At 32.5% G+C, this 24,733-nt stretch overlaps 1 protein-coding gene across 1 annotated transcript; it reads right to left on the bottom strand.

The window, feature by feature from the left end:
• Window positions 1-2,325: 2,325 nt before the first annotated feature.
• Window positions 2,326-4,560, bottom strand: LOC129234348 (B-box type zinc finger protein ncl-1-like). The gene has a single exon (XM_054868341.1). It carries the CDS (start codon window positions 4,558-4,560, stop codon window positions 2,326-2,328), a length of 2,235 nt encoding a protein of 744 aa, XP_054724316.1.
• Window positions 4,561-24,733: the final 20,173 nt, after the last annotated feature.

Here is a 24,733-nt window from a genome sequence, read left to right as displayed (position 1 = left end):
GTACAAAACAATTCTCTTTTCTTTGGTCTGTGCAACATATTTGACTTGCTACAAGATAGAAATCAAATATCTGTCTTTGTTTTTCATATATTTAATGCCTTTAACCAATAAATTAAAATAGCAAACAAAACAATACTGAAACTTATTAAGAACTTAAAAAAGCACAACACGTAAACCTAAAATAAGATCATATGAATAAACAAATGCAACACAAACACGATCAAAACTCAACAAAAACATCAAAAAAAAAAATCAACTTAAATTGCCCTGAATAACCTATAACAAATTTTAATCAAGAAAAGAAAGGAAAAAAATACATGTATACTGTTCCAATTAAATTCATAATAATTTGTTACTTAATGAAACTAAGGTCATTACAAGCATTTCAAAATTATATTTTGAAAATATAACTCAATTCTTGAACTACTGATGCAACTAAACTCATGATCAAATGCATGCTAATGAAGTTTATAATAGCCACTGGACAATTATTTTAGAACATATATGAAATTAGTTTAAAAAATATATCTAAAACAGGTTTTTGTTGGATAGAAGAATATTTCCAAATGTTCAATAATTTATATCTTAGAAAAATAGGTCAATGCATTTCTATCCATTATGTTTTATTTTACAAAGATATCTAATACAGATCAACAATGGTAAAATGATTAAAAAACAATGATTGTTAGACATATATTAAAATACAACAATTTGCAATGAAATTTTCAAGTGAAGAAATCACTCAAAAGTGTTTCAAGCTATAAAATTAGACAAAAAGATTTAAAACGCCAAAGTGTGCTTGAAAATTTTTAACAAAAAATAATAAAACTAAAAAAATAAATACATTTAAGCATGATCTGTAACACTTGAAACATTATAATGCAACTACAATTGGCAAGAAATATTTTTTAATTTTAATTTGAACATTGATTATTTCAGCAGATTAGATTTAGTTTTCTTGATGCATAAAGTTATTTTATCATACATATGCACTTCAGTTTATCACATTATTAAGTTCAAGTATAAAATTTTAGTTGAATTCCTGGTCAGTTCTTACATTATTAATAATAGAGGAATTCATTTGTATAGAAAATCCAATAAACCAAGATCGACATTTTCATATACTAAGCAAGTAACGTTATATTTATCTACTTAGATAGGGAAAACTCAGACTAGAAACAGAGAACAAGGACAGAAAATGTTCCCACGCATTAAAACTATTATTGAAAATCTTTGGCTTATCACTCTGTAACAAATAAAACAGATGTAATAGTTAAATTAACTGTTTTCCTGTATAATGCAATAACACTACTTATAAGAAATCTTGAACTATCTCAAGTGTTTTTTTTTTTTTTAAGTTTAAAATATTATTTAAAAACTGTTGCTCAAGCATTAGTACATTTAGCAGAATAGAGATTTGTATTTTTCTTGGCACTTTTGATTCAGGTAATTATCAACTACGAATATACAGCCTACAAATATAGATCTATTACTCCGAGTTTTAATCAAGAAGTGTTATCAAAAATATTGAATACAGTAACATTTCTTTGATTGTGTTTATATAAACTAGAGTTTTATGTACAGAACTGTAGTTTAAGCTTCAGCAAAATGGATGGATTATAAAATGGTGCATACATTTTTATCCTATTAAGACTAAATGAACTACCGGACACGTAACTTATATGAGATAAAAAAATAATATTTCCAAACGGTTTTTAAACTTCCTTTCAATCATGTTAACGAATTTTTCTCATGTGAAACACTATATTAACAGTAGAATATTTTAATAAAATAAAAGTTTTAAGAATTTCAATAGAAATAATGTAGATTAGAAATAACACAAAGACTCGGTAAACCCCTAACAGTTATAAATAAATGTTAGAAAAATTAAGCCTGAAATGTATTAATAAAGGATTATTTAATTTACACATTATAACTAAAATTTGTAGCCATTTACAAATTACTTCCTTGAAATAAATCAACTCTGTGAGCATTTAAAAAATTTCTTGCCAAATGTACCATGTTTGCTCACAGTGAAGATTTAAACTACATTAAAGGGCTAAACTCAAAAGATTAATGACTACAATTTTGGAAGAAGCAGTTTTCTATTTCACAGTACTGGAACTGGCTGAAGCTCTGAATTCTTAATTTCAACATGCTTTAATTTCGAACATCATCTATATTTTATTCCAAAATATAGTTTACAATTTGAAATAAAACTCAGATCAGCAGGCTATTGAAAAATTATCGTAATTGTATGCAACGCATCAGTTAATGCATAGAATTCAAAAGTGCCTTTCATTACAATAACTTTATAACGTCTTATTAAAATTCAGAAGGGGATGCTTGTAAATAGCGATAAACGTACACCCGATAATCCTTGCTACTTAAAACAACAGATTCATCATCCATTAAAGCAATATCAAAACATTGGGCGTGCTTGATTTTGCTTTCAGTGGCATACACTAACTGACCATCTTGAGTAAACAGCGTTATATTAAAATTGTTATGATTGTCGGCAATTAAAATATTCCCACTCATATTGATAGAAACTCCTATTGGATAATTAGTCAGACCTTTCCCACCAATCTGTCGGACATATTGACCATTGTAGTTAAAAACTTTCACACAATGATCTCTATTATCGCTAATAAAAATCTCATGGTAGTCATTGACCACAACTCCATTAGGGAATTCCAAATACTTAGCACAATTGAATTTTTGCATTACCATTCCAAATTGACTAAATATTACAACTCGCATCACCTTGCACTCAACAACAACAATTAGCCCCTTATTGTCAACAGCCACAGCACGGGGGTGCTGAAGGAGTTCTGTCCCAAATTTCCTCACAAACTGTCCATACTGATTATATATTTGAATCTGATGAGTTGGGCTCCTTTCGGAGACAATAATATCTCCTGTTTTCTTAAATACAGCTACTCTATTAGGATATAATAGCTGTCCATCACTTTTTCCACATTCACCAAATTGAAATTTAAATCTTCCTTCTTTGTCAAAAATTTGAATCCTGTGACTGTTAGTATCTGCTATGATAATATCATTATTAGCATTGACTGCTACTCCACCTGGCTCGGTAAACTGGCCCTCATAAGTCCCGAATTCCCCAAATTTGCAATGATATGCCATTTTATGCCGATTGGTAAGGGGAGGGAAAGTGAAAGAAGAAGCTGGAAAAAATCTCGAATTAGAATCAAAATCTGGCTGAGGATTAACATCATACAAATTTTCAGAAAGATTTTGAAGTAAGTTTGACACATTATAAGATTCTTTGTCAAAAAGACTCATGTTAGAAGAAAGTGGCCCAAAATTATTATCGGGTACAAAGCTGGCCAAAGAATTAATGTCTGGAATAGGTATACTGTTGTTGCCAAGATCCAAATCGTTAAAAAGAGAGCCTATTTCTGGTTCTGGTTTAAAATTTTCAATTTCTGCTTGATTACAGCGGATGTAACCAAATGTATTCTTCACACCAATTTGAATTGTTTTGTAGTTTGACAAGAATTCTAATTCAATAGCCGGCAAGTTAACATCAGCATTATAAGACAGTACATTTTCCATTTTATAATCAATCACTTGTTTTAACATTAAGAGCTGTGAATTATTAGGACTTTTTTTGACACCATCAACAAATGACAAAATCAGTTGAATACTTTTAATTACGTCTCGAAGTTTACTTGCCACAAAATTAAACAATGCCATTTTGCTAGCATATAATATTTTAAGTTGCCTCATCAGTTTGTCTTTGTGATCGACCAAGTGTGTGCTATAAAAATCAAATGTATCACTTATTTCAGACTTTGCTTTCAAATATTGGCCATGAAGATCTGATGAAATTGTTTCTATCTCTTTAGAAACATTCTTCAAAGCATTTGTTTTAGCATTGCCTCGATCAAATAACTTCTCCAGCATTTTAACTTGTTTCGGACCAACTTTTGATATGTGATCATAATCGTGAAAGTCCTTAGAATGATCTAAAAAAGTACAATCTTCACATATCAAAATACTGCATGTGTTACAAAAATAAACTAAAGGTTTTGTAAGATGCAGGAAGCAATTTGGCACTTTATCAGTTTCAAGCTCTTTTAAGTCAACAACACAATGTCCTTCAAAGCAATGCATATAATTATGTGCACGAACACAGTTCTCACATAAATAGCTGACACAATCAAAACAGAAAGCAATTGTATTTGTATCCTTAGTTTTGCAAGCTGTACAATATGTAGGAGAATTTGCAGTAGTTGTGGAGTCTGAACTTTCGCCATTGGAAAGGGCAATTGCAAGAGCAGATAAATCTCGACACAGACTCGCAGAATCTTGATCACATTTTGGACACGGAATCTTATTTTTATCACTTTGCAGCTTTTCGATACATTCTGAACAAAATATGTGATCACATGGGGCAATTTTTGGAGTAAAGCAAGGCTCATTGCAGAAACTACAAGTTGGATCAAAACTTTTAGTTTGATTCAAATCTTCAGAATCATCAGTTAAAAGGGATAAAACTGATGACAAATCTGCTGCTAAAGGAGAATCCATTGTATCAATGCAATTTTTCAGGAACTTAACTAAAAAAAAATGAAATGAAACATACATAAGAAATACATAGATAATGAATTAATAGAAAAATCAATGTTTTAAGGCAAAAACTATGATTTCATTTCAAGAGAATATTAACATTAGAATTAAATTAATTTATTCAGAATTTACATTTTAATATGAATCTCTATTAAAGTTAAACTATGATTCATTGTTCACTTTCGCATGAAAATTGGCTAGGGTTGGCATGTTTTGCAAAAGGTGGTAAAAAAAGGTAGAAAAAGCCTCCTGGTAAAAATACCACTTTGCCAAAATGGCAAAAATAGTTAGTTTTCTTTGTAGTGATGTTATTAAATTTTTACTTTGAAGTATTTTCTGACTTAGAATAGTCAATGCATCACAGGGATCTGGCCAAAGGAAATTTCGGTTTGTCAACGAATCTTTAACAAAAATTGAATCAACCAAAATGGACTGTTCATAAAAATCTGATTAACCAAAATGGACCCTTCACAAAATTCCGATAAACCGAAACAAACCTTTCGAAAGCTATTTATTGAAAAAGCGAATCCAAGATCAAAATAATGCAAATTATCGGCCATTTGAAACTTTTTTTTGAAATTAAAACTATGGATATCTGCTTATGTTGCAAAAAAATGTCAGCCCTCTTCTTTGGTGCCTGTAGAAGCGATTAATCTGGGGTTCGGGATGCTCTACGTTTTTTTTTTCAAAATTGATGTCTTAAGTACGCCATCTTTTTAGTAAGTCATCTTTTTAAATTTCTATTCTGAGTGTTAAATGAACTTGTTAATTTCCCCAGATTTAAATTATTGAATTGAAACTTGGGTGTCATTAAAGATTCTTTTTTGTGATAAATTTTGAAAGGGAAAGATGGAGATCAGGTACTTTTGTCCATCAATTTTTCAAAATCGAATCTCTTAGAGATGAAATTTTAGTCGATTTTTTTATAAGGGTTCTAGTGGATGGGAGAAGTGACTTCCAGCAAAGTTTTCAAATTTAACGACCTGGAAACGGAGTTTTTGACGTTTATTGGCTGCAGCCAGGAGCGCTGCTCCCGTGAACAAGCTTTGAAATTGAACCTTTAAAAACGAAATTTCAATATACCTTTAAAAATGTGGTTCTTGACCAGAAAATTTTAATTTTTTTTCTTGCATCCTTATAATTTTGGGGTTGGGCTGAAGTTCAGGGGGCTCTTTCAGTATTCCGAAATTAAACTAATTAATTTTGCGCTCAAAGGGTTTTACAACCGGTTACAGACTCTTGAAAGGAACAAAGTGTTTGGAAGTGGAAAAAGTGTCAAATGAAATAAAAACAAACAAAGACAATCTGACTTTATGAAAAAGCTTAACTTGAGATTAGGTGTGATAAAATAAAAATTTTAAATATTATACAGTCTATTTTTTTTTATAAGTATGCGTAATGTTTAAACATTGATTAAAAAGAAAATATTTTTCATGAAATATATATATATATATATATATATATATATATATATATATATATATATATATATTGGTATATATATATATTTTTTTTTTCTCATTATTATAAAGACCCTAATATCATACTTCCAACTAGGAAAAAAAATTATCTAACATTTAAAAAAAATCAATGTAATATTCTGAAAATACACATTTTAAGCTTTACAATGATATATAATATAGCATCTTAACTGCAATATGAAATTCTTACCTATTGGTTTCACTTTTCACGGAATTGCCCAATAGTAACAGTCAAATGTTTTGAAAATAGTTTAATACCGACTAAAACTTAACGCAAGTTTAAAATCACGTATGAAAGAAAGTAAAAAATTATTTTCCTAATGAATTGAAGAACATGGGACAATCCAACATCTATAAGGTACTATGGAATTTGGAAACGAAGAATAAGTTCAGTTACCATTTGGATGAGCGTTACATCTGAACTCTTCTGTCGGTGACACTGCCTATCCCAAGCCTTATTTCGACCGAACTCCTTTTTCGCCTTTTCTTTGGGGGGATTTATTTTTTCAGTAAATCACATGCCATTTTATAGTTTCTCATTTAAGTACTAATCTAATGTAACAAAAATTAAAACAATATTGGAATGAAATCAAAACTCTTATTAGTTTTCTAAAAGTAAACCCCTCTTCAAAACAAAATCTTGGTTATGGCCCTGAGTAAAATAGACCACTGGCTTAATTTAAAGAATTTAACTATTAAGCAACACTCGTAAATAGGGACCTAACAAAAGAGGATTGAAGGTCACCCCAACCCCCAGAACCCTATGTTTTAACGTATTGCCAGCAGTAATATAGTAAAATAGACTCTCGTTAACTTGAAATCCCAAGTTAACTAAAGCCTTTGAGTTAATAGTGGTTTCAGATACAGGTAGGCTTGCCAGTCATCGCGGTTTGACTGGGACAGTCCTAGCTTTCAGACAAAATCCCGGTGTCCCGACAGGTTTACTTCACCTCCCGGTAAAAGATAAATTTGATTACATATGACTAAAAAAGTCTAAAAATAATTAAAGGGATTTTTTAGGATAACTATTTTGTCCTTTCTAACATTGACTAGTAAAACTAATATCAGATTAGCTTGTGAGGATTTTTATGACAAGATTAAAATCAAAAAAGACTTTCTAAAAAAAGTGCTAGTCAATAAAAAGTACATGTATATTGCTAAAACTTTTTCTTTCCCCATTCAAAGTGTTTCCTCATACTAAAGTAACTTATAAATTTTAACACACAGGAAATAAAATTTTTAAATGTCATTTATAGCATTGAGAATGAACTGCCCTCTGAATCTAAAAACACTCTTAAAAACCTGCAAGATTATCCTCCTTAATACTAGCGAAGTTGGGAGGGGGGGGGGGGGTATTCTGTTGTCCTGATTGAACATTTCAGAAATCTGCCAAGCTTAGTCAAAGAAAGTTTTCACAGCCTTCTCAAGAGTTTAGAACCCAATGAAAAGAAATATAGGAATATTTGAGTTAAGACCTCAAGTTATCGCATGTTGACTGCATTTTATATACATGTAAGGACTGTTATGAAAGAAGGGCAATTCCATGGTGTCGGAAGTAAAAAATGAAGAAAAATTTCTCAGTTTTGATTCCATTTACCAAACATAAACTGTTCCAAAATGATCAAATTTATTTACAAGATACTTACTACATCTCACTGAATAAAAAATCCTGTTAGTTTTTTAAAATAGATCCCTTAAGTATAAATTAAAAAAATTTAAATAGTTGGTGTCGGACTTAAACACACAAATAGTAAAATTGATGGTTCACTCAAAAAATATGAAAAGTCTGGGAATTGGCTTATATTTAAATTTTAAAAACAGCATAATTCTAAAGTATACTTATGGTTGAAGCATATTTCAGTTTTCAAATGATATTATAAAGAATAAAATTATTTTAAAAATATTTTTAGCTTGGTGTCGGAAGTAAATTTTCGGTGTCTAACGTAAATTGTTCATATTGCACGTAAACTATTGCTCTTAACTGTAAATACTTAACAATGATTACAGTTATACATATGTAAATTATAGTTTACATATACTGAAACAAAATTTACCAAGTGACACACTGGCAGGGGTCTGTCCAGGATTTTTCACAGGGTCCGTTTTTTGTGAAAAATCAAATAATTTTGTGAAAAATGAATTAATTTTGTAAAAAATCAAAAAATTTCGCAAAAAAAAAAAAAAACATTTTTTTGTTAAAACAAAATTTTAGAATTTAGAGATGGCACAAACTGCATCAATTAAACTTAAAGTTGAGTGTTTTCTTCTTCTATGATGAGAAGATCATTCTGGATTTTTTTTCTGATATTTGGCAGGGGGGGGGGGGCATCGCTCTTTCAAGAATCAATATTTATCTACCATTCTGCATTATGTTAAATTATACTAGATATATTTCTGTACAGTATTTAAAATAATTGTAACAAAAATATAAATAAATAAAACAAAACTCAGAATAGGGTTCAGCATTCAACTTTTTGACCCAAGACACTCTTAAAAAGCACGAAATTTCGTTTCTAACTTATAAATTCCGTGATTTAAACAAAAATAAAAAGATATTTCAATTGTTTACCTCTTAACAAAGCGTAATAATCATCAAAAATTCGAAAAATCGGATTTCCATAGCGGATGCAAAGAGATCGCAATTCTCAAAGTGAAGGCATCAAAAGTATAAGAACGGCTTGTAAAAGAAATATTTTTGATAAAATTATTTTAAAATTGCATTTTAGAGTCCTATGATAACATATCATTAATATCTGTGAACACAGTTGACACCCCCCCCCCAAAAAAAAATAATAAAATAACCCATCTTCAGCATTTTAATTTTTGACTCATAACAGAAAATGGAATTTTGCTTTAAAAACTTGAAATGAGAGTTCTAACAGAAATAAAGAGACTTTTCATTTATTTGAATCCTAATAAAGCGAAGTGAGCTTGAAAAAAAGAACAAAATATGATTCTCATATCGGATGTTAAAAGATTGCATTTTTCAAAATGTAGACATCTAAAGAAAAAAAAATGGTAATTAAAAGAGTTTACTTCAAGTTAATCATCCTTGTTAGCATCGAAAAATCAAAACTCATATAATTTTCTCCCAAAATAACAATTAAACATCGCACCGCATGTAAAAAACGCAAATATTGAAAATATTGACAAGCCGACAAAATGAGAATATTTTCTAATCTCATTATAAAGGTTCAATGCCAGACGCTAAGTGGTGATAGTTTTGAAGTTGGTAACCCTATCTGAAGCCATCATATTTTTTCTCACCCAATCATATTTTTTCTCACCCATACTATCCCTTTGCAGTTCTAAGTTCATTTTTTTTCCTTCAAAATTAGCCGATTTTGTATAAGCTGATCCCTCTAATTTGACTTTAAAAAAAGGTTCCAAAAATTATCGGTTTATACACAGAAATATGCGGTTTATACACAGAAATATGCGTTATTTTGCTTTCAGATTTGCTCTTTCAATATACAATTTGTGACAGATCCGATCTTGTTTATCAGAAGTTTGTGAAGGGGGGATTTTGTGAAAGGTCCGTTTTGGTTGATCGGATTTTTGTGAAGGGTCCGTTAACGGACCCAAATATCCTCTGGCCAGACCCCCGACTGGGGTAAGTAAGACACACTCCAAAAAACTGAAATAGCCAAATGGTTTTTATACTTTTTTACAGTGATCATGTCATGGTTCATCACAGTGATTAGTTTTGCATATATTTGGGTTACGTGGAATTTTTTTTCTAGGTCAGAGAACTTAGTCAAAAAAAAAAATCTGAAAAATATTTTTTGGCGAGTTTAAGCAGCATTTTCCAAAGACGTGTTTCCCAGTTAGCATTAATTTTTTTATTAGCATTAAACATTCACGCACAATTTAACTTTAAGTGCATACTGCAATCAGAATTTTTGAGTAAAATATTATTGAAAACTGTTTTAGAGGAGGGGTCCCACTTACCCCGTAAAATTTCGCTATAAGAGGTCCCCACACTATGGAGTAAGTGGTTCCCCCCATAACAGTGAGGATTTGAAAATCAAAAGCAACTCTGATGAAATATTTGTATTAGTGAAAAACAAGACAACTATGACGACTTAGTACGAATTGATAGTTCAGCTACAAAAGCTGGTGATTAATTATGTGTGAAAATTACCTGAAAGAAAACCATCAAGATTTATATGGGTTGAATGTTGAAAATGGTAACCTTAGCCAGCTATACTAGATGCAGTCATTTAGCGTTTCCAATTTCTTTTTCCACTTATAGTTTTGGCAAATTTGCCAAACTTGATCTTAATGAACTGTATTACGTTCATTCAACACACGTTCCAAAAGGGGTCCTACTTATCCCTATCAACCCTAAATGTATATACAATAAATTCACTAAGTTGATTTTTATGCATGTTTCACCTTAACTTTGAAATTAAAGGCAAAAAAAGGAGAAACACAGTTGAAAACATATGTTGTTTAAAGGAATATAACAGTGTCGGACGTACAAAATTTTTACGTCCGATACCTAGATTTTAGTAAAAAATATTCACTTGTTACAAAATGAAAATAGGTTACATCAGTGAGATTGAAAATCTTGCTTTGTACCCAAAAATACATGTATGTAGGTTTAAAATTATTGGCTCAGCATAACTAATTGCACCCCATTTTGGTGTCGGACTCCCCATAGGAATTCTTTTACAAATCAAAATGAATTATATTTTGACACATTTTTGCAACATCACCAGCAACACATTGTATCTTTAAATGGTTATTCATCTCAATTCATAATATTAGTATGTATTTTTTTGGAAAAAACAGAATTTCTTCGAGAGTCACTAAATATGGTTTGAAAATATTCAAGATGTTGACCTTAGTTTAACCTCCTGTAACTTATTTATAACTGAAGTGATCAAATTTTATACAGGCATTTCAAAATATACAACACTTTACCTTTAAAATGACACCTTATTTGTTTAGAAATTTTAATTTTGAAAATTTGGTCATCTGGTTAACTTATCATGGAATTGCCCAAAAGTGAATTCTGGCTACACTAATTGTTGTAACTAAGAACAAATTCTTATCAGTTTGTTTTTAACATGTAAGTACCGTTTCTCGCATACAAACCGAGAAATTTAGGCCACAGAATGAGGGGAAAATTGGAGGGCCGATTTATATGCTGGTCATAATTTCCAAAAATTTTCCCTATACAAAAACTCCCCAGAAAAATCCCGACATTTTTTAAATTATAGAACAACGAAACTAATGCAAAAAAAAAAAAATCTCTTACTTACTTCTTTAAAAGGGGACGAGAAATTAGAAAATCTAAGTAAGATAGAGAATCTTAGTTTAACTATTTGGAGTAAAATTTAACAGAAAAAAAAAAGAATTGCAGCCATTACGAAAAAACAGCCAGTTCGTATGGCACGAAAATATTTTTTACAAAGGCAAATGAAATGAAATTACATTTAAAAAAACAACAAAATTAAAGATTAAGGTATGAAATCACGTACGACAAAAACAGGAGCCATAAACGCAACACAATGGGAGACATTATGCAGTCGGAACAAAGCGACAGAATATAGCTATCAAATTTTATTTTAACTTATTTTCTCATATTTCTTGCAGCATTAACGCGATTTTAACAATTAAAACATTAATTCATTCTGAATATGACAGAATACATTAACCGCCGCCGACTTAAGAGGACAATGAAACATGGGAAAGCGGTTTCAAACAAAGCAAAAAGAATCCTCCCAGGTGACCAAACTTACCAAAAGACGAACGAACGGAAGACTAAAAACCAACAAAGTTTACATAAAAAAACTTTTAAAACATGAATAAAACTTTTAAGCTCTTATTAAAACACATATTCTCTTATTTTTTTCATCATTTGAATGACGCACACTTGGTTTGTGTTTGTTGTTTTCTTTTAGAGTTGAGAAGAAAATATGCTGTCGGTCAAAACGTTTCCATCGCGGGAGGGAGGGAGAGAATCTCACTTGAAAAATATTTCGACGCGGGTCTTTCTTGCGAATTTGTCACCTCCTGTAAAATTAAATAATAAGATTTTTTTCAAATATCTCTCTCAATTTTCCTAAATTTCTCTATTCACGGTTTGGGTTCGAAGTTAGGGGAAACTATGGTCCCTACGTTTTCATATAGGGACTCTAGGGGAAAAAAAAGTGATTCGTGAGTTTACATTTTGGATATCAAATACAAATACAAATGTGACGACCAGCAACAGGCTCTGGGCCCAGCTAGGCTGGTCCTAATCAATTAATTAGTCCCCAATGAAGATCAATGGCCCTCTTAAAGCTATCCACTCCCTTGCTCATTACCTCCTCTTCCGGTAAGCTATTCCAAGTGCCCACGACCCTGCTAAAGTAGTAGTTTTTCCTGATTTCCAAGTTAGCCTGAGATTTAAATAGCTTAAAACAATGACCCCTTGTCCTGCTTTCCCCGCAAAAATTTAATCCATTTACATCTTTCATTTTGATAAATTTAAATAACTGAATCATGTCCCCTCTGACTCTCCTTTGCTCCAGGCTATACATGTTAAGCCTATTAAGTCTGGTATCATAATCTAAATCTGAGAGTCCCCTTACTAATTTAGTTACCCTTCTTTGAACCCTTTCCAATACGAAAATATCTTTCTTCAGATAAGGCGACCAAAACTGAACAGCATACTCCAAATGAGGCCTTACTAAACTCCTATATAAAGGCAGAAGAACTTTCTTAGATTTGTTTGAAATAAATCTCTTGATGAACCCAAGCATTTTGTTGGCTTTGTTACTAGCAATACTGCACTGTTGACTAAACTTGAAGTCCTGATTTATAAAGACACCCAGATCCATAACATTTTCTGCCTGATTTATGACTGAACCCTGTAAATGATATCTCATACGCTTATTTCCATGACCTAAGTGTAGCACTTGACATTTCCCTACATTAACTGCCATACCCCATTTATCTGCCCACTTAGTAATATGATCTAAATTCTCTTGCAGCTGTTTTACTTGTGTCCAGTACATATCAATGCTAAGTACTGGAAAAGTTCGCCGTTAAAACTCAGGATTAAAAATATGTTTTTGTTGTTTACATGCTATATTTTGGTTTGGCTGAAAGATTTCATTGTGCCGCGCTTGTGTTGGTGAATGAAGATCATGTTGCAGCGTAAAATGTAGAAGCTTAATACCTGTCATTTGCTCGATCCATAGTCTTAAGAAAGAGCATGTAAAACGTCAATCGGATTCGTCTTAAGTATTCTGTGGTCTTCTATTTAGTTCTCCGTTTTGATTTTATTGAATATTTGAATATCCATCATAGGCGTCAGAATCAAAGAATTTTTGTTTTTTTTTTTTTTTTTGAGCAATCACGATTGCTTATTGTTCTCACTTGACTGTTTTTGGCGTTCCTTTGATTTTTCCCACCGCCACCCTCCGCACCATCACGGTCGACGGGCTCCTCACGATGCTGCACCTCTAGCGAAAGCCGTCTCCAGGTTGCATCCGCGTCCCACACACACGCGCATACATATACAACTACACACACGCGAATACATATACAACTACACACGCGCGCACACAAACACATACACACACGCATACATACAGACACCCACACATACACACACAAAAACATACACACAACTGCCCAAATATTCATACCTGCACACAGACACAAACACATATGCCTACACACACATACACATACCTCCTCCCCCCCACAGATACAAACACACATGCCTACACACACATACACACATACCCCCCACACACAAACACACACGCCTACATACACACACTCGTGATTGCGAAAAACATAATTTGAATTCAAGATGTCAAAATTCAAATTAATTTTTTTCTTTTTTTAAAAATTGTTTACAAGCGTTTTTTGTTGTCATTCCTGCATTCTTCTTTTGAATACAGGGCCGATCCTAGGGTGTCGGCCGCCCGTGTGCAAAAACCTAATGTGCCGCCCCTCAAGAATAATTTGCATATTTTGACTAATCTTTAGCGTCTATATAAATCTTTCTTTAAGTTTCTATGCCAAGTTCGAATTTAAAAAAAGGGAGGGGGAACGGAAGAATGATCTTATAAAAAGGAAGAATTTTTTTATTGTAAGAAACTCCTTAGGTATAATTTATTTCTTTGAAGAAAGTAACAGATACCAAAATTTACTTGTCGTAAAAACGCATTTTATGGTCTTTCGTCGGTGACATCAGAGAAGGGACAGATGAAGGGGAAACGGGGGGGGGGGGGTCAGGGGTTCAGAGGAGGAGGATTGCTCCAAGAAAATTATTGAAATTGGCGTATAAAAAATATTTTTAGTTAACCTTTAGTTGTGTTTGGTTGCAAGGACAAAAGAGTCAAGTCACTGTTATAACCAGGGGTTCCAGACGAGTGAGTATATTCCCTCTAAGGTGAAAGCATGGTTCCTGAAGGTGCAACTCAGGCCAGGAAATAGAGCTGAGGAGCCGAAACAGCATGCAATCTCAGAAAGACTTATTGCGCATGCGCTATTGCCTTAAACAAACATTCAACCACCACAATATGGTGGACAAATGATGATTGCTTTTGTGTGTCTTTCACATTGAATGAAGTACACTATTGGATTAAAACACAACTTTTCTAGGATTAATTACCCGAAATTACAAGTAAGTACAGCTTTTGATCACTTTGTAGCTTTTAGGGCTTTCAAACATAGTTAAAAGTATTTAAAAGTCCATTCACTGCTTTTCAGTTACCGTTATTGTCGTTTAGGTTCAGTTTATTGTTACTGTCGGGAAATTTCCATCATTCAAAACGCTACTAAAAATATCTCTCATTATTTTCTTGAGTACTCGACAAGCAGCTTTTATTATTCACCAAAAAAAAAAAGCACAAGGGAAAAGGTTATCAATAATCAACAAGTGAGAACCTTAATAAAAATGATTCTTGTGCTTCGTAGATTATAACAGAAAGCTAGCGAAAAAAAAAAAATCTCTCAGTCGAGCTCTCTCTCTCTCTCTCTCTCTTTTTTTTTTTTTTTTTTTTTTTTTGCTTTTTCATTCAAGTGTTAGAATCATTTCCTGTTAGCGGTTAATATCTCGATAACGTTAGAAATTTCTTTTGGTTTTTTAAGCGTCGAAAAACTTTATGTGCATTTTATTTTGTTGATTTTGATTAACGTTTATGAAACGATTTTGTTTTTTCGTAACTGTAATATCCCTGAATATTTTTGGCTCTTCATGTAAATAATCCATAGGAATAGTTATGCTTCATTTTCAGAATGCATCATGTTTTAGTAAATGTATAATTTCTCACATTATTTAAATAATTACTCGCCTTTAAATTATAACGTATTTGTGACAGATCTTTGATACCAAGTAAAGGGGTAGATATTTATTGTTTCATTAATTTTTAACACTACATGTTTTTAACGGCCCCAGAGTTATGATAACTAATATTATTTATTTTATGAATTTTAAGAAAACGATCAAGATTTCACTGGTCCGCAAAGTTTTTCATTTGCTTTTACCGTGCCCGTGGGTCAAAAGAGGTTGAGAAACACTGAGTTAGAGCAATGATCACTTCTTAGCTATGTTGAAAATTCTGAAATACGATCAAATGCTGTAATTACATGTTTTAATTATTTCCAGTACCGAGTTCAATGTGAAAAATGTCCAGAACGTAGAATATCATATATCAAAAAAAAACTTAAAAAAGAAAAAAAAAAAAACACAACTGTATTCAAAAACGCACACAATACGGGGGAGGGGGAGGAGGATCTATAGTAAGGGTGCCATTTCTCTCTCCGAAGGTTCCTTTTTTTCACTCCGGCTGTTTATTTTTTAAAAGGTGCCTGTTTTTCACCCTATTTAGAGGTGCGATTTCGGCTCCGTATTGGGTGCCGATGGTGAACGAGCGTTTCTCCCCTGAAAGGTGCCGAATTCATCCTGTAGTTTTAACAGTGTATTCAAGGTGCATGAAGAAATTTTCGAAATTGACGTCAAATATCGCAATTTTAGGAATTTTTTCGAGACTTTAGTTGAAAGTAATGTTGCAGTTCTTTCCTAAAATTCTTTCAAAATTGAAATCAATTTGAAGCTACTTTTTAAGACGGTAGCTTAGGAAGGATCGGCGTTCTTCCCGAAAAATCTCCGAAACTGAAATTTTAAACCCGCATTTTTGGGTTACCTTTGTTGACGTAGCAAGAGGGAGGGAGATTCAGTTCTCTCCCATCGAAAGATTTCGAAATATAAGTATAAAACGCAAATTTAGGTCGTCTTTGGTGACGGTAGGGGGTCTGGCGGCTATCCTCCGGTAATTTCTCGGCACTATTTTTTAAAACACCCGTTTTTGGCTAGAATTGAGAAAAATGACATTTTTAGACCCCTGTAAACCAAAAGGGGATGGAATTAAAAATAAAATTTCTTGGCCAATTGAATATTCCATTCAAGTACTATACATGTTATATACATACATACATACATATATATATATATATATATATATATATATATATATATATATATATATATATATATATATATATATATATATATATATATATATATATATATATATATATATATATATATATATATTGTTTTGTGTATTTAAAAAAGATACAGGTCCTTGAAATTGAGCAATTTTGCCAGTTAATTCACACTTTAAAACAGAAATAAAAAGTGTGAAGACTTCATTGCACTTTCTTAAATTACGTATAGTGTGCTCTATGTAATATATTACACTGGAAAAAGATATTTTAAGTATAAAAATAATTATTTTATTTTGATAACTTAGAAATATTTGGACATAAATGAGTAGTTCATACATGATTTACAGCTTAAGTAGTTAATTTATAGACTATCTACACACACAAATTTTCAATACATACAAACATTTGCTCTGTACATTAACTTATGTAACTTGCCTAAACACGTGCAAAAGCATTATCTACATAGTTGAAAGGAAAAAAAGGTGCGTTTTTCATTTCTTGCTTCAGTGTATAGTTTTAAGAAAATGAACTCACACAGTAGTACTATAGTTCTAGTGGTGACACAGCATGTGGCGTACTGAAATACTTTACTCAAATACAGAACAAAAATAGAAAGAACTTTCTTAATTTATGTAATCACGAAACGGATGTCAACTTGAGAGCTGAATGGCGTTTCTATGCAATATCACACGGTAATGGACATTGTAGCAGAATCAGAAGAACCGTAAAAAGAATTGATACTACTAAGACTATCTTGCAAAGAACTACTAGAAGTCAAATTTTAATTCATACAGAAATGTATACCTTCTGAATTTTTGCTACTAAACATTGCATGTATCCTTGTGAGCATTCAGTATATTAAACTAGCTGAAAAAATGCTGCAAGAAATGTTTAAATCTGCAAATAAAATTCCCAATACAACATTTAATCACTGCTTTATGCCACCGTATTTAAATATTATCACTGTAAAATTATTGTCTCCTAGCAATAGGTATGAAGAATGATGTGTTACTAAAAAGACTACCAAAAGAAAATGCCCATTATTGTCAGAAAAGTTATTAAAAGCTTGTGTTGATCACTAAATTTAGAACCCCTCTGTCACTGTCTTGCTCATAGTACATTTTCAAAGTATCAAATTATGAATGTGCCTTGATAAAGCATTCCAAAACGCCATATACTTGAGTCACCATTACAACTTACTAGGTGACTACTAGGTGAGTTCATTTTTTCAATACTACACTCAAACAAGAAATAAAAAACGCACTTTTTAAAATTTAAATTATGTATATATAATGTTTTTGCATATATTTAAGGCAATTTAGATATGTTAATGTACAGAGCATATGTTAGTGTGTATTGAAAATTTGTGTGTGTAGATAGTCTATAAATTAACTACTTAAGCTGTCAATCAAGTATGAACTACTAATTCATACCCAAATATTTTTAAGTTATCAAACTAAAATAGTTTTTTTTTATACTTGAAATATGTTTTTTCGGTATAATATATTATATAGGCCATTTAAGAAAGTGCAATGAAGTTTTCACACTTTTTATTTCTGTTTTAGAGTGTAAATTAACTAGCAAAATTGCTCAATTTCAAGGACCTGTATCTTTTTTAAAAACCAAATACACAAAACAATATATATAACATGTATAGTACTTGAATGGAATATTCAATTGGCCAAGAAATTTTATTTTTAATTCCATCCCCTTTTGGTTTACAAGGATCTAAAAATGTCATTTTTCTCAACTTTCTGATTTTTGAGGGGCTGTAATTTATAAAGGGTAAACAAACACACAATTACAGCTATATTTTCTCATTAGTGTGACTCCAGTGATTAGTTTTTGCCATATTTCACTTTGTGTTTTTATCCCCTAAGCGAGTTATGACCCTTTGAAATGAGTAAAAATTTTACATTTGACCTTGAACTTTGGCCTGCTGCCATTATTTTAATTATTAAGCTACAACCACGTAACTCAGAATGTGAGACTATCCATCTTATGCACTTTAACATCAAAGCGTAAAATTAACTGCCATAAATGTAATTCAAATAGATTTTGGTCAAAATGCAATGGTCTAAAAGTCCCATTTTTTATTGCGAAAATCACTTTCGACGCGATTCTTGAAGACGAATTGTATGAAAACCGCTAGATGGCAGTGCAGTCGAGGTGCACATTCAATTTCGCGGTGTTTACATTAGTAGACGCGGGATTTTGATACACTTTAGTTCCGCGTTTCTTTTTTTTACCTTTATTTCGTGAATATTTCATGAAACAGCGTTTAAGGCTTTTAATGGAGGCATCAAAGTTGAAAGTGGGTACAAAACAAGTAAGGAAAAAGTTACGCTTTTTAAAGCTCCAGCAGATGAAGAAAAACTAAAGTGGAACTCGTTAATTCCCAGGTTAGATGAAGTTTTTGATAAATATTGCTCAATTTGTGCTCTGTATTTCGAAAAACATTTTATTGAAACGCATTTTAAGCATATTATAAATGGTGAGGAAGTTTTGATTTCTCGGGGAAAAACTTTTTTGAAAGATGAGGCAATTCCGACAATTTCCCCAAATCTGCCAACATACTTTACTAAAAAATTACCAAAGAAAAGGTCCATCAGGAATTATGCAGTTAAGAAAAATTTTCCCTCTTTAAAAAAAATAAAACTTGATCTTTCTACAGATGAAACTGAAATAACCACGTATAAATCTATTATAAATGAAATTGTTCATATTAATTTGCCTAACGAATATTGGGTTTGTATGAAATTTAAAAAATCTCCAAATATTGTAGTTTTTACATATAATGTAAATTATGTGGAAAATAATATTGACGATAAAAAGATCATTATTGAAGTGGACACAAAGACAAGGATGTTTTCAAAACAAAATTTTGCACAATTGACTGAAAATTTGATACTTATATTTTAAGGCAAATGTATTATCAGTCGAGATGGCTAAGGGCGCAGTTTGTTGTTGTTTTCAATGCCACTTGGGAGACTCAAGCCCCATTCATGTAGCCAGCATGAGTTTAAAGCAGAAAGGAGCGACTCCTGAGTGAGAAAGAGCCCGACTTGGGCACTTTATATGGTAGCACCACCTCTACAGTCTATAGGTCTGGAGAATATGTTGGAAATCTCCAGCAACGCTACACCTGGTAACTGTTAGCGACCGACCATAAGACTTTCGGACAAACGGAATCAACAAGCACGTAAGTTATATTAAAAAAATTTTTTTTTTTTTTTTTTTTTGAATTTCAGCCTTTTAAAATCCGAATTTCTCGCCAATTGGCTATGTTCATTCGCTCTTCCCATGTTACGGTTCCACGTCATGATAATTTCGTAATTAACTCGTCCATCTTATGATAATTTTGCTCCGGAAACTGTTCTTAAAATTGAAATAAAAAAAAAATCGAATTTTCGAAAAATCGCTTCGAGGTGCACACTCCCGAGCTACACACTAACTTTATCAAATTTCATGAAAATCGGCCAAACGGTCTAGGTGCTGTCCGCGTCACAGAGATCCAGATAGAAATCCGAACAGAAATCCAGACAGAGAGACTTTCGGCTTTATTATTAGTAGAGAAATAAGAGACGCGCAGTTATTGAATACTTAGGGACCATTCATTAATTACGTAAGGATGATTTTGGCAATTTTTGATCTCCGTCCCCCCATGTAAGGGTACGTAAGATTTTTCACCCCCCCCCCCTCCTATTCTTACGTAAGATTCCATTTTGTTTTTCAAAATGATAAAATAACAAATCTTGGAGTCGTTACATCACTGTAATCGTTATTAAATTCACATTATTAAATTAAACCTTTTGCGTAAAGAAATAGTTACTGAAAAGTTAGAATCTAAACTAAACGTTTTTTCGTCTAACATAATCTCTGCCAAATCACTTGTTGACCGCGCAATTTCTAATGTGAAATACCGACTTGGAAAATATTACGTAAGAATGAGTTTGACCCCCCCCCCCCCCTCAAGGTACGTAGAGGCTTTTCCAACTCTCCTCCTCCTCGAGACCCTTACGTATTTAATGAATGGCCTCTTATATTCTACTATTTTCATTGAAGATAATTTAGCATAAGGTAATTTTATATTCTTCAAAAAATAAATGAACACCCATGTAACAAATAGCACTTATTACAGAATTTGTCCTTTTGCGCAGAAATAAGTTCAATCCGAAAAACGGGGCTTTTAAACTGCGAAATCAGCATGCAATTGCTGATTTAAAACGAGTCTGATTGAGGAGCATAACGTACTCCTCGAGCGCAGCGCCATCTGGATTTTCCTCAGATCTGACTCACTTTTTCCCCGTCGATCGGCACACTACTCTTTCTAGGCACTATAGGTTAGATAAAAAATAAAAGTGGTTTTAAACATCACTCATATGCATCTTTTTCGGATATGAGTTTCAAAAAAATTAAAAATGGTCGAGCGAACTCATCCGTTGGATCTGTATGGAATGATCCAAAGGTATTCATCTTCCATTGCGAATTAAAAACCTATTCTGCGATTGTCGATTAGCATTTTCCTTTCTCAAAAACATGATTTATAAGTAATAAGTGATTTTTTTTCCTGAATTTACTAATAGAATACAGTGTGCGTGTCAGTAGTAATGTTTTTTAAATATATGCAAGCATTTCTTCGTTTTTTCACAGTATCACTCATTCACAGCTGTTACGAATAACGCCTAATATGAACAAAATCGCAGATTTTTGACATTTCGTATAAACCAAGTTCAATGCTTTCAATTTAGTCTGACTAATAATAGGAACTGGAAACACTGCAGGGTTACCATATTTGGCAACTTATCGCTCAGTTGAAAGATTCTAATTATTCACTTCAAAGATGTGGATAAAGACAGAACAAGCACTTAACTTGGTCACAGTTAAAAATGGTATAAGTAGAAATTCTTCACATTAATAATATTTTTTAAATTAGTAATTTTCACAAACGTAAAAAAAGTCTTGAAAAAATCGTAAACAAGAGTAAACATCGCATAATTTAATTAATTTTTTTTTTATGTTTTATGTCAATTTATTTTTGGTGTTTTCTGTGATTTGATTGTACAGATCAAGCAGGTCATTCGCAGAGTCTTTTTTTCTTAAAAATCAGATATTGACAATTAAAATAATAATAATGAACAAGAAACTGAGAAAAATTGGTAAAATTTTAATTAATGCTTCCATGAGCATCGTCAGAAGAGTAGGGAGAGAATCGAATGCTCCAAACTCACTTCATATAGGGACTCTATAGATGGGACTGCGGCCCTGTGCCCCCAATTTTTAGGGCTCATGTGCTCACGATGATGATATGTCGCGAGAAATGAAGGTTGAATGCTTAATTATTTGGCCTCCAGAATAATCTAAACTACTTGAGAATATAAAATTATCCTAATTTTAAATTTTTATTTAAAAAAAATCACTTGCGCACAAATGAGTGTTGAAAAATACCTTTAATTGCTCCCCCCCCCCAAAAAAAAGAAGAAAAATTAATTTGAATTTTGACATCTTGAATTCAAATTATGTTTTTCGCAATCACGAGTGTGTGTATGTAGGCGTGTGTGTTTGTGTGTAGGGGTATGTGTTTGTGTGTACGGGTTATGTGTATGTGTGTGTAGGCATGTGTGTTTGTGTCTGTGGGGGGGGGGTATGTGTGTGTAGGCATATGTGTTTGTGTCTGTGTGCAGGCATGAATGTGTGGGTAGTTGATATTTTTGTGTGTGTGTATGTGTGCGTGTGTGTATGTGTTTGTGTAGGTGTGTGTAGGTGTATGTGTTTGTGTGCGTGTAGTTGTGTATGTATGTGCGTGTGTGTAGGACATGGATGCAACCTGGAGACGGCTTTCGCTGGAGGTGCAGCATCGTGAGGAGCCCGTCGACGGTGATGGTGCGGAGGGTGGTGGGTAGGAAAAATCAAAGGAACGTCAAAAACAGTCAAGTGAGAACAATAAGCCATCGTAATTGCTCAAAAAAAAAAAAAAAAAAAACACACAAACACACACACACATATACACTGACGTCCCGTCTCTAAAAAACAAGAAGCAGGATATTTTGAAAACGCAGGGCTCCTAAAACTGAATGCAAAAAATACATTTTATGCTATTTTGTTTTTTACTGTGATATGGAATATACTAGTCTAGGTTCGGGGTAAGGCCTCAATTCTAATTTAAAAAGTGATATAAGAGATAGTGGCTTGGCTAGAAAAAATTGCACTAAGTCTTTAGAAATTGTATTAATGCGTAAATAGTCACGATCCCGTCGATAATGAGAAAAAACACGATGCAGACTGCGCCATTGAGATTTTTAGAAGTTTTGGACAATTTGTGGATGCTCTGTAACATCTGAAGGGATACGTCATCATTCTTAATGGACATCTTTGAAAATAATAATAATAATAATAAATAAAAATTGCAAACAAGTGCAGGAACTGGACTGCCGTGCGCTGGAATTGAGAACAAAACAGAATATAAAAACAGAAAATGAATACATTTAGAAAATAAAAGTTTTTTAAATTCCATTTATATAGGTCGCAAAAAAGGTAATTTTTCTCTCTCTATTCAAGGAATATGGTCAGTAAGATGGTCTGAAGAAAATCAGTAAAACTTCACTGCATTTTTGGGGAAATAAATGGACTAAAATGAAGAAAATTGAAATGTTTTAAGTTTATACTCGTGTATGAAAAACTTTCGTTTTTTTGATCGCGGTTTTTCAAAAGGTTTCGATTTCATGATTGCGATTTTTTGGTAATTATTGGTATACCTAATTTTTCACTTAATTTCAGGCAGGGCCTGATTACTGAATAGGTCAACTAGGCTGTGGCCCCAAACGGCTTTTTTTTTTTTTCAAACTGATTTCGTCAATGGCTAAAATTGTAAGAGTTGACTACACACGGCTCCCTGATGTCTTAACCAGGCCCTAATTTTGGGGGGAAAAATAGATGGTTTGACCAGCTGCGGTTTTAGATTTAGGGCCCGTCAGAATACAAAGTTGGAGGCCCTCTCTAAAACAAAACTATGTAAAACATAGTGCACTTATCATGTGCACTTTTGTGCGTCATTCGGATACCCTTTACAGTTGCGACATATGGTAAATTCGCCACTGGGTTTGACTTTAGATGAATTTGATCTGCTCTATGTTTTTCAGATATACATTTTCTTAGCTGGTATACACCACTTGGACTATATTTTGGTTTATACACCACATTATTTTATTAGATTGGTTTATATACCACATGGTGTGAATCATGACATGGTTTGTTTATATATGTACAGCGCTGTACTAGTGGAAACTGAAGGTAGTTTGTAGAAAATTAAAAAAAAAAAGTGTAAACGCTAAAATTTGAAATGAAGATGAAGGGTAATTTAGGTCAAAATAATGGAAATTGGAATTAAGAATTTTCGTAAATCATCCCATTTATAGATGCACACTAGTCTATGAACTAATGACGAACTTCCCCATAAACGTCCCTATTAAATATTTTCTTTAAGTCATGGAATTTTTTGAGATTTTTTGTTTAAGTTCCTTTACTTTATGATATTAAAAAAAAAAGTCTTCAATTGTTCACATGAGCCCCTATAATAACTCTGCTCACTATCAAATTTCAAAATTTTGCAGCATGTCTGTTTATTGGATAGACAAGAAAAAAAAATTATAAGACTACACAAAAAATAATTTTTTTTAATTGTTCAAAAAAAAAAAAAAAATCAATTTGAATTCTGAAATTTTGAATTAAAATTATGTTTTTCGCAATCACGAACTGAGACAGGACCCTACTCATTGGAGTTATTGTTTCTAGAAACGGCTCCTGTCCCCCCAAGTCTGCCTCTCCTCCTGGGCGGTTACTTGTGCATAGTTGTGTGTGTGCGTAGACCTGTGTGTATGCACGTAGGTATGTGTGAGTATATATGTGTGAAGTCTTGTGTGTGTATGTGTGTGAAGTCGTGTATGTGTGTGTGTGTGAACGTGCGTGTGTGTAGGACATGGACGCCTCCAACCATGAGAAGCGGATAGCTCAAAACCGGAGCAGCCGCGCCACCAGCAGAGGACGGTGGGCGGTGGTGCTGCAAAGGCTTCTGGTCCAAGTTGAAAAAGGCACGGACACTAAAATCGGTCAAATGAGAACAATAAGCAATCGTGATTGCTCAAAAAAAAAAAAAAGGACTTTTAATGATTACAACTAGGGGGCATTAAAGTTCT

This window comes from Uloborus diversus, chromosome 1 (assembly GCF_026930045.1).
Source record: "Uloborus diversus isolate 005 chromosome 1, Udiv.v.3.1, whole genome shotgun sequence".
Taxonomy (NCBI): Eukaryota; Metazoa; Arthropoda; class Arachnida; order Araneae; family Uloboridae; genus Uloborus; species Uloborus diversus.
Note: the sequence above shows the minus strand (reverse complement) of the source record. Positions and strands in the feature narration are given on the sequence as shown.

What these genes read in the sequence shown, in the direction of transcription:
- LOC129234348 (XM_054868341.1), bottom strand. Translation starts at nt 4,560, where the DNA reads ATGGATTCTCCTTTAGCAGCAGATTTGTCATCAGTTTTATCCCTTTTA.